The 16099-nt window shown below is 38.4% G+C and overlaps 1 protein-coding gene across 5 annotated transcripts in view; it reads right to left on the reverse strand.

Annotated features, from left to right (window-relative positions):
- The window catches only part of MED13L (mediator complex subunit 13L), a 194360-nt gene that overhangs the window by 93509 nt on the left and 84752 nt on the right, over positions 1-16099 (reverse strand). For 3 of the 5 annotated variants that reach the window (XM_086761947.1, XM_086761946.1, XM_086761950.1), the window contains 2 exons: positions 8892-8976; positions 4075-4158 (listed from right to left, as the gene is read on the reverse strand). The exons of 1 other annotated variant lie outside the window; for it this stretch is intronic. In XM_086761947.1, the coding sequence (XP_086618073.1) occupies positions 4075-4158; positions 8892-8976 (169 nt within the window). Of the gene's footprint in view, positions 1-4074; positions 4159-7773; positions 7795-8891; positions 8977-16099 lie in introns of those variants that run through there. One more of the 5 variants, XM_086761949.1, reaches the window with a different exon arrangement.

The following is a 16099-nucleotide window of genomic DNA, read 5'->3' on the forward strand; positions in this document are numbered from 1 at the left end:
TTCAGACAAGGTGCTCCAGCCTTAGATAGGTACTGGTTCCACTAGTTTCCAATTCCTCCTGGCATAGCACTGCAGTTCTTCTCTAGAGCTCACTGAACCTGATGTTTTCATATGAAGACACGGACTGACAGGAGTTCCTAGCATGGGAGAAAGTGTACGTAGCTTGCCATGTTGCCTACAGCAACGCTGCATGTCAATGTTGGTATCACTGATCTGGATATTCCTTGGGTAAGTCCTACGACCGCTTCCAGGAAAGTGAAGGCAATGATAATTTCCAGGATCTCAAAGAGGAAGCAGTGCTTCAGGTATCTGCAGTACTCAGGTTTTGATAGCACTGATTAATGCCCAATTTTGATGCTTGCAAAGAAATGAACACCGCTATTGAGCAAAACCGGATACGGACACACTGACTGAACTGTGTTACAGTGGTAAGAGTTCGCGGATTAGGTCCAAGAGGAGAGGGCTGACATGTGAATGCTTAGGACACTGTATTCATTAAGATATAATGGCCCATGCACTCACAATTCAGAAATGTCTATATTCTATCATATCACATGAGGTTGTCACAATCAACTGCCTTATGGAACAGTAAAAACAGAAATCTGTTTGGAAACTGAAATTAAAGAATTGCATCCTAACTGTAATTCCACTCTTCTATCCACACTGTTTCAAGTGCACAGACGGTCACATGGCTATCTACCATTCCTATCTTTCAGTATTCTCACCTACTAACAAAAAAAATAAGCCAACTCTACTTAAAAACATTTCACTGATGGAACTTGTTTTTCTTCTTAAGGCTAAAAAAACCTTAACAGACTTTCGGAAGTGGGAATGATCCATTAATTATTTAAGCTACAAAAAGCAACATTTTTTTCCATATGTTCTTTACATTTAAGCAAATTAAAAACAGCTTAACAACTTCTGTTAAGTTGCTCATATAGTTCAAAACAAACTGATCCCCATCCCCCCCAGTTTCCTACTGCACATCAAGAAAACAATCACTAAAATAATTATCAAAGATCCTTGCATAAGTGGGTCAAATTTTTCTGTCAGTAAGATGTTTGACATTTTTTGGTGGCGCTTTCCGAATCCAAAAAACCCTGTACAAAACTTGGAAAATGATTCTGAACAGACTGCAAAGATGAATTTTCACCACACGGGACAAGGCACTCTCAATCCCTTGTATCTAACAAATTCTGTAAACTCCAAACATGCAGATCTCCTTTAGGAAGCTGTGTGATAAACAAGCAAGTTTGCCACTTTCCAGCAGTAGCATGGAAACATACTTCAGACATGCACTGCTGTAGGACAGACAATAAAACATGAAGAATTATTTAGTAAGTGACACATAATATTAAAGATACTCAGAAAACAAAAGCCACAAGTTCTGCGCTAAATTTCCTGTCAAAAGCATCTGGTTCGCACTGCAAGCAAAACAAAACCATAGACGGATCTGTCTGTAACTCCCTCTGCCGTTCCCTCGCTCCTCCTGAAAAGACCAGAAAAGCTCATTGCATATTGTTTCTAACACTGCCTCAGAAGGTCACCTATTGTTCTCAGCCCTCCTTTTCACATCTCAGGACTAACTAGGTCATGGCCACTGCCATGCTCCACTTCACCTCTGACTTCATTCTAAGAATCACGGACGTCCCTACTCTTCTTCAATGCCATCCACAGAAATCACGGGCCCTGGATGAATTTGCTCCTTGAAAGCCAGCCACATGAGTTTTAACTCCTTCCATGTTTATTTATACTCAGTCCAAGACTTGTCAGTATATTCCTGAAATGAAGTTAGTAACAGTTTTGGTTATGAAGGCACTACCCACAGTGCTAAAATACCACTCTCAGTTGGCCTCCTCTTCCCGCGACTGCTCCTTATTGCTTTATCTACAGCAAGAGGCTGCTTAGCGCAAGACTTTAATTCCATTTAAATTCTTTGTGAAAGTGAATCACTTAATTCGTGCAAAGATAGGGTTTTGTGCTATATTGAGAAAGAAAGCTTAAAAGATTAGATAAAAAATGTCTGGACAAATTAGTCCGAAAGCCTCCTGCTATTTGCTGCTACTGTCCACAGTTGACTCCAACTTTTGCAATCTTTATGACCATCTTTCAGCAAGATTAATTAACTCCAATGACTTATTTACAGCAGAAAAATTAACAACCTGAAACAACTTAAAACCTATCTCAAATTAGGCCACAGTTACTATTGCTCAATAAGTGCTCTTAAAATAGTGTATATCCATAGATCTGTAGTGAGAAGTACCTTATAAAAAATCAAACCAATAACCCACAAAACCCAAAATCAAACATTATCTTCTTCAAATCAAGAGTCTACCCTTCAATCTTAAACACTCAATAAAAATGTCAAGTTTATACACAGGAATACTTCAAATACCATTTAAGTTCAATATTAATTCAGTTTTTGTAACATGTTGCAGATGAGATGTATTTATGTGCATAGTGTACATCTATTTACAAATGTAATTATCCTCTGCAGATCACCTCACTGTACAAGTGATCCAGCGTTACATACATGTAAGAGACAGGACCTACTAATCTGCCAGGACTCTGAAGTAACGATACCTTCAATGCCAGCGTTCAATGCTGCTGTTTGTGACAGACACTGTCTACTGTATCAGATGCTTCAGTTCTCGAATTGATGCACACCAGGAACAGACATGAGACTCACAAATACATTTAATCTGAGCACTAAGGCTGCAGTAAAGTTGATAGAACAGTTTTCACTGAAAGGAGCTGTCTCCCTTTTCCAGAAGCTGCTTATGTCACTTCAGGGAATTAATCTTCCAGAAAGTTACACTAGATCTTGGTGTGATCAGAAAAGCAACAAACACATGGGAAGAAGGTGATTATGTCCTGGCAGGACAAAGAAAGGTGTGGAAAAATCTGGACATTTCAATGCCTTCTTGCCATTAGATCAGTTTGAAATCAAAGGTTCCACATATACAGGGTAAGTCTAGTGAGCCACAAAGCATAAATAGCAAAAAGAGAGATATCCTCAGGCTAAGTTAACACTTTGTGTTTTTAGAAAGGAGACAAATCCATGTTTAATTACTGCACTATATCTTAAAAACACCTGCTGTTTGCAAGCACCTGGTTAACACAAAGTCCGTTACAGAATGAATGCAACCGTTTGTAGTACTACACAGTAACAGAGGTAAGACATTTCGGCAGTGAGATAAAGAGATGGGAGGAAGAAGGCATATGTGAGCTACAGAATGATTTCCACGTGTACCTACAGCTGCCATCAGACATGCTGCTGTGACTGTAGCTACGCTGGATGAAGTTGCCACCCCACTTCATCTCCACTTGCTCATTACCTTCAAATCTTCCAGCCTAACTGCATGTTTAGCCACTTCCTAACCCAGTTCTGTCAAAATGATTCCCGTTAGAAAATCTGTGTTTCAGCTTAACTCAGATTATTTCTGACAGAACTTGTTTAGTGAATGACTATAAATGCAAGTACCAGAAGATCTGAGAACATTGTAACCTTTAGAGCTAGGAGAGGAAATAGCAATGAGCAAGTGGAGACAGCTAGCCCTTTTCCACGGTTATGTTGCTGCAAGAGAAGCGCATTAATCAGACATAGAGGTCTGATTTGGCAGCCTGCCTACCCAGCGAAAGCTGTATATCAAAGGTTGGTATCCGTAAAAAAAACATAAGTAAATCTATATGCTACTTATTTTACTGCTTAAAATGTCAGGTTGGGGTTAAGTGTCCAGAAATTCAAATCATTTGTTATAACTACCTGGAATCCTGCTGTATAATGAGAGAAACAGGAAGATGCAGCTCAAAAGATACTAAAAAATGTGATATTTCTGCCAACTAAGGGATAAATATAAACCCCACCTTCTTATCTTAAATTACCATATCAAAACCTGAAAAATTACTTAATTGCTTTATATGTGTTGCTGATGTGAACAAATAGTGTCTGTGTTTTTACTTGCTACATGTTGAAAAAAAGTGGGAAAACTGCCACCAAAATGCAGCATCAAATTACCATCGTGTAATAGACAACATCGACAGGAACAGTACTTGATATATAGATCACCTTACCTTTTATTAACAGGCTTTTCATCCTTGTCATAGGGCCTTATGAACCATTTTCCAATTCTCACAAAGTTTTTATCCATCAAGCACCTAGAAAATAATTACAGCAACAATTACTAGTTACATCTTAATATGTAATTAAGAGCAGTCTTTAAAGACAGTAAATCTAAGGGATTAAGCTGCTGAATTTCCATAATATTCAATTCAGCTTCGTAGCTTTTGGGTTCCACATAACTTTGCCACTTTCCATTTTCCCACACCAGTCACAGAAAATAACTGTCCAGTCTCATGATGCTGATCTTCACACACGCGTTTTCCCCTTCTCTCTGATACAATCTTTTCCGCTCCATGCTATCTTTTTGCTGAATGACCTATCATCCTACTTTTTAAACTCCTACTCTCGAACAAAGATAATTCATAGCACTGATTCTTTTCTATACAGTGTTTCTCTCAGAGTTCATGATAAAGAATAGCCATTCCTGTATTTTTGGCATACTATAGTATATGAATGACAGGAAACCATATTAACCAAATATTAACAAGAAACCATTTTTCCTTCACATGATCCACAGCATGATTTTAGGTGTTGAAACTTCCATAATTACTGTTTCCTCTCTCAGAAAAATCTCACTCCAACAAACATACTCCCATATGACTACATTTAGAGCAATGTTACCCATTTTCTGTTGTCCTTTTACAAGTGTACAATTTCTTTATAGAAACTGTATATTCTGTGGCTTTAAAAAAACCTGATAGTGAGGATGCAAAAAGTGATCGATAACCAATTTGAGTTTACAAGTTAAGGAGCGCTCGATGCCTTTCTAAATCCACCTGGTCAGATGAATCACACTAGCAGTACACCAACACTATTTAAGGATGCTTCATACATTAAACGTGCAGTTGAAGGTATTGCCCAAGGGATGACATAGAGAAATTTGTTATGAAGGAATATTTTTCAGTAAGGTAAACATAATGTTTTTAAAAGTCTGAAAAATTAGTCATTTGTTGTTAGTGGCTTATTTACAATTACGAGCAACATATGAGCTTTCCCTACACATTTCATGTGTAATCAGTATTTCTCTGTTTAGATGGAAAAACTATACTTCTCCATTCTTCAAAGTCTTCTTTAGCACTTGCTAAAGATTAGCCAAAAGAAATCAAAAACATTAAAAATCACATTAAAACATCTGGGAAAATATATTCTGCAAAGTTTAAAAAACTGTGTGATCTATACTTCAAAAGCATACCTAGAAGACATAGATAAGAAATGGACGACAGACAACGTAGATACCAATACGTTCCTAATTCTTCTGCGTAAACTTGGCAGGGTTTTCAAAAGTTAAAGCTAGGCTGCCGAAAATTCTAACAGCACTTTCTCAATTAAAGCAAAAAGAATCCAGCTCAGTGGAATATACCAATATCTTAAACGGAATATGAAAGCTAAACCATTTGAGATCTAAAGACATTGCTCTTGTGCTAGTGAGCAGGAAAATTTAAAAAAGTACTCTTAAGCAACTGTTTCCCTAGGAAATATTTGATCAGAGAAAGTCTGTCAGTGTCAGCACACTTTATAAAAACAAAAGGAAGTCTGTGAAGTTTACATCAGATCCCTAAAGAAAATAATCTGTACTAGCAAAAATATAATAAACTATCCCACGTCACACATATGCATTCTAATGCCACATCGTCATACTCCACGATGGCAGGTTTAACTCCCTCGAACTAACGCTACTTTCCCAGAAAAACAGTCATCAGGGCTAGAGTCGGCCTTAAAAATCAGCCAACCCTCACATGCTGAGCTAAATGACAGCTTATTTAAGGTATAATCCCATATGAAATGGGAAACAGAATTACGGAAGCATGCAATCTCAAAGATTCAGCTGAGCGAACAATTAATGACAGCACGGCATTGTTTTTGCTGTATAAGCACTCAGTGGTGACTACCTAGTTTTTAAACAGTAAGCTGTAACAATGAACTTATGTTTAAAAAAAAAAAAGGTGGTTATAAAATCCCGAATGAGTATACACTGAAAAGCAGTTATTTAATCATATGAAATATGGACATAAAATACTCTGACCTCCTGGCTCACTTCTCTTGTCAGGGCTGAGTGGTATTTTCTGCCTAAGCCGTACAGCTGCTAGAGCATTTCACTGCCACTTCACCTCTCATATTTCTGGCTTTTCTATGAAAAAAGTGACCTGACAAGGGCACACTAACGATTATGAAACCATACCATAATATTTTGATTATTATTTCCTCAGACCTCCTAACATTAATTGTCAATTAGCATAAACCTCTGATTACTAATTTGGGTACTGAGAGGGGGTAAAAAAAAAAAAAGCTGAACCAAAAAAAAAAAAGAAAAAAAAAGAAAATAAACAACTGCGCAAAAACCCTTTCTCGCCCTTCCCAGGGTTAACTTAAAGCAAACAACTCTCCTCCCCTCTTCCCAGTCACATCTTCCCGCGTTGTCACCTCGGGTTTCACTCAGCCGCTGCCGGCTCCTCGGTGCAGAGGAGCGGGCGGGGGTGGCCGCCACCACCCCCTTCCCGCCGCCCGGCTTTCCCGCCGCCCGGCTTTCCCGCCGCTGCCCCTTTCTTCCTCGGACACGGCAGGGCCGTGGGCGCCTCTGGCTGGGGGGAGCTTCGCCGGGGACAGGGCCGACTGGAACCGCTCCCTGCCCTCCCACCGAGGCCAGCCCTTTTTGCAGGAGCCAAATTACCCACAGCTGTAACGAGTCAGAACGACCAAACGGCCCTGCTAAAAAAAATTACATCTTGGTAGGACACACGAGGTTTCCAAGAGAAGAAAACTTCTCCTTCGCTAATAGCAAAAACAAACAAACAAACAAAAACTCCCAGGAAACTTCAAGCACAGGCAACAACCCTGCCACTTTCTGGTAAGACCAAAAAGAAATTCAATACTTCTTTTCTATTAATGAAGCTTTTCCTAAATATGGGATAAGATGGGTCTTTAAAAATTAAAGTGTTATTTCTCTTTTTAATGAAGTCTATACACGTATTGCTATTACTTTAAATGAAATAATTATGATGTTAACTTAAGATTTGGTACGGCCAAAAAAAAAAACCAACCAACCAAACCCAAGAAGTGTATAACTTAAAATAAACTCAGCTATAGTGCTGCAAAAGTGAGGCAGCTAATGGGACAGGTATTTGGTAAGCCATCACCGGAGCAAGGCCGCGCGCGCAGCCAGCCCCGCCATCGCCAGCAGCGGCTGCCGGCACACGGCGAGAGCTGTGGGACCCCCCAGCAACGCGGAACGAGGCCTCCAGCAAACGCCTGATGAGTGCTGGCCCCCTGACTGCTGCTGGAAGAAAAAGAGCTCTGAAAACTTTTCAGTCACAGCTGGACAGAACAATTCTGCTGACTCTGCCAACCGATTTCAATTAAGTTATATGAAAAAAAACCCTTTACTTCAGAAGCTTAAAAAGGTCCAATGAATAAAAATAACCACTAGGAGTCATACTTTAAAGTCAGTTGGCTGGGTACCACAGATTAATAAACATGTGCAAAATTATTTTCCCTTTTATATTGCAAAGCTACAAAAGAACTAGTGAACATTTTAGACTGGGTATTTCATTTTTATACTTCTATTCACTCTAAGTACTCTATTACTTACATAAAAACCCCCTAAAAAGACTGATGAGATAGAGAATAGGAAATAGAACAACTAGTCCTTATACCTGTGTCCATGCACATAGGTGGATGCAAACCTCCCTTGCTAGCAAGTGCATGGGGTGACTAACACTCACAGGGACAGTTACCGCACCCATGGAAACACCACCTCAGGAACATAATGTCAATCTGACTACTAGTAAACCTACATCAAAGCAAACAGGATACTAAATGGGACAAAACAAAAGTATTTTCAATTTGCTTATTTTCTGAAAGAAAATAATATTCACTGCTATATTCTGCAAAATTACTGTGACACAAAGTACAGCAAAGGTGCATTATATTTTGTTATTACTATTATTCTTATAAATTCTGAAAAAGTGGGAATAGTCTGGTGACACTTAATTCTGAGATCATCTCCAAGTTTGTAAAAGATGATCAGAAATACAATGCAGGAAGGTGACGATGACCTGAGGAACTGCAGTAACAAAGAAGGAATAAAGTGCAATACTCCAAGACGCAATGTCGTACACTGAAGGCCTAATAACAAGATAATCTCCAGTAAGCGTAAGAGTTAATAGCTGGATTAAGATGAAAAAGTCGTGAGTATTAACTAATCACAGAATAACTTAGCAGTCAAGCTATATACATACATCTATATGATCAAGGCAAAAGGAAGCAATGCCAGGATACATTATGCCTGTCAGAGCCAGGAACTGTTAAACTTCACCCTGAACACCGTGCATAAATGCAGTCAAATTGTAAGATGAACCTAACTAGGACGATTAGAAGAAAAGAGGTAAGATCTTTCAACGTTATCTGTTAAGATACATATTATTTAACCTCATCAAAGTGGGCAGAGGTCAGATACAATTATTCTCTCTAAGCACCTCAAGAAGGTGAATTTTTTTTTCTTTTGAAACAGCTACTTAAGAAGAACGCAAGCAGAAATATACATCAATATTATTTTTTGTATGAGCATTTAATCAGCCTGCACAGCATTTCATGATACATTACCAGAGTCAATGACTTAAGACATCCATCTCTATTCTGTGTTTCTTGCACTCAAGTTCTACCTCTAAAAATATGTGGTTTAAGATCAGTAATAATATAAATGGTCTGTAGGAATCCTGCATTATTTTAAACATCAAAATGAAATATTTCAGTGCAATACAGTTTTTCTTACCTTTCCAGAAGATTATGAATTGCTTTGAAGAGCAGGGTCCTACACTCATAGGAAAGTCCATTCTCCCAGAATCCTTCTTCCACCACTACAAAAACATAAATTGTCAACATGCTCAGAACAGGGAAATACAAACGTTTATACAAAACATAACTCCAACAACTTTCATTTTCAACAGTAACATGTTTCATGAAACTGCTTCAACTATCACCTGCACTGCCAAAGTAGCTTTAATCTTTAGTTGCTGAAGACACCATCTTTGAATTTAAAAAAAAAAAAAAACACAAAAAAACAACAAAAAAAAACCCCACAAAAAACAAAAACAAACCACAAAAGCATAAAAGGAAACACGTTTGCTCTTAGTATTCAATATTAAAGCAAGAGGGTGAGGAATTAATGATCAAGCTTTGCCATGACTGCTGAAAAATCCTTTAAAAATTAACTGCAGATGCAGACAATGAAGAAACAAAGTGAGTCATTAAAGGTGTAAAATCAATTTACATAACTTAAACATTAAACAACTATCCTGAAGCTCCCACTGTCACACTCCTCCTGCAATTCCTCCATTGTACTGACTTAAACTGTTGCAGTTTAAGCAACACACAGCAAATATATGAAATACACAAGTTTTTTATTCCAAAACAAAAACTGTAAACTCAATACCAAACTGCAAAGATTTTAGAGTTTAAATAAATAAATAAAATCTATTCATCTCTCACAGTGGAGCACAGCATGAACTAGTCACCTGAATGAGGACCTGAAGGACATAGAAACCTCAAAAACATCTGCTGTCCTTACTCCATTGCTTTTGGATGCTAAAACTACCAAGAGTAAAACTATTTTTGGTGTGCCTGTAACCAGATTCCAAATCTTATTCAGCAACAAGATGCAATCTCAGCTGCAGAGCAAAAGCAGATGATTAAATAACTTTGTTAAGGAGTAAGAATTTGTTAATTGTCTGAGTTCTGTCATTTCAATTTTACAGGAATACTCTGCAGATCTTTAGAAATGCAAACATAAAATTCTACAGCGTGTTAAGAACTGAATACTTAGCACTCCTCCTTGGCGAATTTAAAGGAGGAAACCTTCCAGCAGCATGTCTGTCATGCAGGGATTATTATCCAAGTATAGTTTACTCCACAATCATGTTTAAAGTAAAGCTTCTAAGAAGGTTCTGGTGTATGAAAAATACTAATATTGCCAGCAGTCTTCAACTACAGCTTCAGAGCCTCAAAACTCAGCATTGTTTGTTATTCTGCTGCTTCTCCTGGTAACAGAAAGTCATACAACCTCAAACAAGCAGCAGCAGATTTTTTGAACGTGTAATATGTGATACGCTAATACTGGTAACAAGAGTCTCTCTCGTTTTATGGAATGAAAGAGCCAGGGCTTTGGCACCTAGATCACCTTGTCAAACAGCACAGTTGCTTTCCCAGAGGAATGAAAGGGCAGACTTGTGCTTCTGGGCATGAGCATGCGCGGAGTATCTTTTCCTACAAAACTATTAAAGGCCTCCAATGCTTGCAAAACCTTACTGACACTAAGTATTAGACTATACCATTCTCAAATACGTAAACAGTTACATGTTATAGTATTAGAGAGATCACACCTGAGCTCACCTGTATGAAAACTCCAAATGTAAATAAAATTTCAAATTTTTTTGACAGAATTTATAAAAGTCAAAAGAAATTCACTACTACATGGCACTGAGCTCTTTCTGAGTTTCACTCTAATCCTACAAGAGCATGTGTGCCAGAAGCCAGTATTGTATCTCCATTAAAAACTTCATGCAAGATGGGAAAGACAAGCATTTATTCCAAGATTCTACAGGAAACTTCTCACAGCCAGCTGTGATGTTCTCAATCATAACTCTCTATCTACTCCCAGGTATGCAAAACAAACTAATGGGACCCAACTAAAGAATACCTCTCTCAAAACTATTTTCTGCAAGTATAATCTTGCCACCGACTCCAGAAGAAAGAAGATCAGATCAGACTGCTTTACACTGTTTGTAAGGTAATGTTCGGTAGAGCTGGAGTCATTTTAATACCAAGCTCTTAGGTACTGGACATTACCTGTGTTCTTTTGCCCTGCTTAGCTGTGAGTGGCACAGCTTCTCTTCGGGCTGTCCCGTCCTATAATTTCTCCACAAACGGACAGCCCTCTTCCCAGGAATGGTGTGACGTGAAAGGCCTACGTACCCCAGCAGAAAGGGCTGGAAATGAGGGAATGGAAATTGGCAGCACTCTCCCTCTACACACCACCACAGCTGTACTCGTGGTTATCCTGCACCAAGGAAAAGGAGCAGCTATGCAAGGGAATACGTCCCAAAGTCTAGGAAATGCAGGAAAAAAGCCATGTTAACCTTGCGGTGGAGGACCCTGGAGACAAGTCCCTAGGGTTACATCTGCCAGGGAGATCAGACTGGCTGAGGAGCAGAAATTGAGTGGGACAAGGAAAAGGGGAAAGTCTGAAGTGCTGTCATTACTCAATATTCTCATTTTCCAAACTGGCTTTTTTATTACTCGGCATTACATGAATTATATATGAAATAGAAATAAAAATATTTCCCTATTTAATTTAACTCTAAGCATAAGACATCTTCGTAACCATAATAAATAATGCCTTTGTTTCCCAGATATATGAATGCACTATACTTAATGCAATTACCTCTAATACTTCTTTATCCTATTAAAAATGTTCATCTCACAACTGAGAGTATGTACATACGCCTATTGCAGTTAAAATGGGGAGAAAGAAGTTAGAACTGCAGCATTTCACTTCCTCTCCACTCTCTGGCTTCCTGATCCAGTCTCCAAAGAAAAGAGCAAGTTACAACTTCAAGATGCAAATGGTGACCAGTAACAAACCTCGGCAAAACACTAGAGATTAGACTATCCCTGTAAACTGCAGAGTTCCCCACACTGTAAGAATGGAATGAGATTTTAGATTTTGAAGAATATTTTAAATTCCTAATAGAAGATTGAAGAGTAGGAAATAATTGTTGTTCTCTGTCTGTCTACACAACGATTTGTAATGCTTTTAACACTCAACGCTTTCACCTCAAGCCCTCGGCAGCCTTTCAGGGTTCCCCGACAGCCCTTTCAGGCACACGGCTAACAGAAAGCAGGTGCTGCACAGGTTCAGAAACACACTTATGCCAAGCACATATATCCTGTCCTGAAGGTATTTTCTGTTACTCTCGTTCAAATATTTCTCTTTAGAGGCAACATACTTGTCAATATACAACAGCTGTGAAAGTCACCTTCAAAAAAGAAAACTAGGGGAAGAACCAAGTAAAGACTGAATTTTACTAAGAGAAAGAGCACAACAGAGCGGGTAACTGCTTTTTCCTCCACAAAAGTCAGAAAGCAGACAAGTTTTGGAGAGGCACCAAAGCAGATGGGACAAAACTGTGGGTCGCCACTTCCAGGACCTGGGTAGACAAAGCCGTTGCTCATCTGATCCGCTGTTTGTGGCAATCGCGTTTCCAGTAGGATGTCAGACTGGAACACACTCAGGAGCCCAAGCTCCTCCTCACCTGTGTGATCTGTCAGATCTACTGATCCTATACCGGGACAGATTCATACAGATATATCTCTGTGTGTGTATGTATTTCTCTGTATATGCTAACTACCTTATCTAAGCACGTGTACATTCCAGAGTAGTCAAGGATGACAACTGTGAGCATTTACTTTCCTGTAAAACAAGGCAGTTCATCCCCTTCTCGCTGTCTGTCCTGCAATAGGGGGATAACTTTACCACTACATTTCTCACCTAAATAAGCAACTATGCACATTGTTGGGTTTTCTAAAACGAAATCACCTCTTTCTGTATATCTCATATAGCCAGTTTTGTACAAGATGATTCTATTCATTTATCCTAAGAGGAGTCATTGTTTCAATCTATAAGGGTGAAGAAAGTGAAAATAGTCATTGAAATTTTCATGGAAAGTTAACAAAACATCAACATAATGTCTTAGCAGATACAAAGGTAAAAAATAATTACGTGTAAACTGACATGGCACTGTGTCGTAAAGATAAAATTACTGTTACAACTGAGTACCTGCCTGTTACCATTATCCAACGTACAAGTGTGTACAGGAAAAAGAATACAGCGCAGTGGTTTTTCAATTGCAAACAAGCCTTCCACAGAGAAAATACTTATTATTTTCTCATTGCCAAGGTAGTATTAGCACAAAATTAAAAAAAAAAAAAAAAAGGAAAAAAAAGGTATATTTGACACTTATCATAATGGATTACAGCTGAGGTGCTACATCTCACTGCCAGTCTCCATATTGAATAGTAATTAATCAATAACTTTCACATATCATTTTAAAAAATGTTTATTATCATTGTGCTTTTATAGGCTCAAAATTGAATAGAACATTTGTGCTGATTTTTAAGTTTATTCTTGCAGATCAGATGTTAAAAGAATTAAAAGCAACTACAGTAATTTAGACTTACACTGGAAATTTACAATTTAAACATACATTAACGAGCAGCTTAGTTGGCTTGGGGTCTTTTTTTATTTTCAAGTCAGAGATATTAAGGTCTTCAAAGTGTCCAGCGATTTTTATGAAGCCAGCCATGTTCTCAAAGAACGAACCATTATAAAAATTTCAAGGAGAGAAGTCACAGCAAAATATCAAAGCAAATACTTCAATAATTTTAGGTCTCCCAGCAGAGATATTGGAAAGATAATAAGATCTCTGTTCTGCTTCAGTGACCAAACTGACATATTTTACTTAAAAGAAATATAGGAGGGAAGGAGAGAAAGCAAGTTGAGACTGTGTCAGCATTGCAGAGATAGTTATACCTTTAAGAAATTCAGCCACCCACATTTTAATAATTCAGGTCACACTGCCTTATGCAGTTTAAAAGTAGAATTAGTTTCAAAGAATACATATTTCCTCAGAGCTATGTTACATATTTCCTTTTAATGTATCATATTGCAGCAACAGCTGAAATGAACGTCTAGACATCAAAACCAGTCTTTATTCCCACCTACTGCTTTTTTACCTCGGGCATCAAAACTAATGAAACCTATTATCCAGAACACTGCCTTCAGTTACCACGTTGGCCACTGCAAATATGAAAAAACACTCTGGGACAGGACCAGTTATTCAGCCATTAAAATTACTGAAAATCAATTTCTTGCTGCACACTGCAGAAATGCTGATAGATTAAAGCAGGACACATGGGACAAGGAGATTACTGCGAGGGAAGATGACTGTGTCAAACCGCTGAGGAAGGGCAGTCACTCAGCTACTCAGGATTCGTATGCAGAACAGCGTATGTTCCTTGCTACTCTTTGAAATTTTGTCTCCCCATTACCATGAAATATGAAGAATGTGGGGTTTTTTCCCCTGTGTAAATACAGTTCCTAAAAACACATGGAGAAATAACTGGAACAAAACCAGAAATTCAATTACTAAAAGCAAGCATTTAATTCTTCATTTTAATTTTTATTAACGTGCCCTTAAAACAATATTTCAAAGACCAACCATGATTTTGAAGCATCATTTCTTCTAAAAAATGGAGTTAAAAGAGTAACAAAGCAATGCAATGGTACATTAATTCTGAAAAACTATATCATACCCATAAAAATCCAATTAAATGCAATGCTATTGATCGATCATTGTTATACTGCCATTGATCACCTTGTAAAATCTGCGTTTGAAGTCATTAGTGATTAAATTGACTTAATACTAAATCAGATTCAACCCACTTAGAGATCTAATTTCCTTGCACTGGTTATGATTGTAGGGAAATTGTACTGCTTGCTCTTACAGAACTGAGAATTCATCTTGGCTCCCTCTCCCAAGTCAACTCATCAGCCAAAAAACCACCAGTACAGAAGAAATGCTCACCAGTGATCCGTTTGTGTTAATCTATTTGCAAGCAGAGCTTACGTGAAGCTCTGAGAATACGGGCTGTACACGCCCAGAGGCATTTCCAATCCATGTCCTACCAGGTACCCCTAACAGCACGAGTCCTGCCCCACGCTTCCAGGGAAATCGGAACATTAATGAAGCCCAGTGCTGAAGGCTGCTGTTCAGGCACAACCCAAGTTTGCATTACAACGGACCACAATTTTGTATATAAAAACTAACACTTCCAAACGGAGTTGACTATGAAACTAAAATCGTTGCACTTCAGAAAGATAAATAAAACCTTCAAAGGCAACAGCTGTTGAATATCACAGGAATACTACAATGCTTTAATTGCTGTGCTTTGAAACAGAAATTAGCATCATAACTATTTATTGAAAAACAGATGGCAGGTAACTATCTGCACTTAGATTATGTTAGCACTTAAGTATTACTTTTATCGCTTCCTCACTCCCAGTAGGTACACAAAATGGTTTTTATAAACTATACATTAAAGGTTCCATTCCCTCCCTCTTCCTGTCCCATTCTCTCACATTCCTCTGCTCCTGCAGTCTGTTTGCCTTCCACTGTAACACGCCACACCGCAGATCTCGACAGTGGCGTTTCTCACTCTCGTGGTTAACTGCGCAGCATTTCAAAGGGCACTAGGCACAAACTGGTCACACAAAATATGTATTCACTTCTGGTTCTTTAGAAATTCACTTGAAAATAATTCTAAAAATCCAGGGGTAACATCTAACTTCTCCAAAACCAAAATTATTATCTATGCAATCAGTATAAACATTTCTGTGTAATTATAGCTCAAGTCTGCTTTCTGTGTAGGAATGCAAAATTAGCTTTGCTCAAGAGCTGAGCAGCTCACTTCAGAGATGGAAGAGATTCCAAATAAAACAGTTTGCTGTGTGGTTTTTGCTTTGAATGCCTTTTGAAATCAGTAGCTGTGTCCCAAGAAAGAGTAAAATGAACATGAACATGGCACAATTTATGCAGTTTACGTGGCTTCCTACAGTAAAGCACAAGTTGTTTGCAGTGAAACTTCCTCTCGTGCACCAGAAAATTCCCCCCAAATCCCTGATTTACACTATTCCATTTGTCCCACCAGTATTTGTGTTAGGCAGTTTTATTTTCAAGCTACTTAATATTTCTTTGCGCATATATTTCCTATAGATGAAAGCATTAAGTTGACCACGGTGAAAATGCACTAAAAGTTTGGTGAGATTCCCACCACCCTTCTCCGAAGTGCTCAGGGCTAGGATGCCGCTCAGAAAGAAGTACTTTCTTAAGTTTACTCCTGGGAGCTTCTAGCATTTCCTCCCAC

This window comes from Chlamydotis macqueenii, chromosome 17 (assembly GCF_036417535.1).
Source record: "Chlamydotis macqueenii isolate bChlMac1 chromosome 17, bChlMac1.mat, whole genome shotgun sequence".
Taxonomy (NCBI): Eukaryota; Metazoa; Chordata; class Aves; order Otidiformes; family Otididae; genus Chlamydotis; species Chlamydotis macqueenii.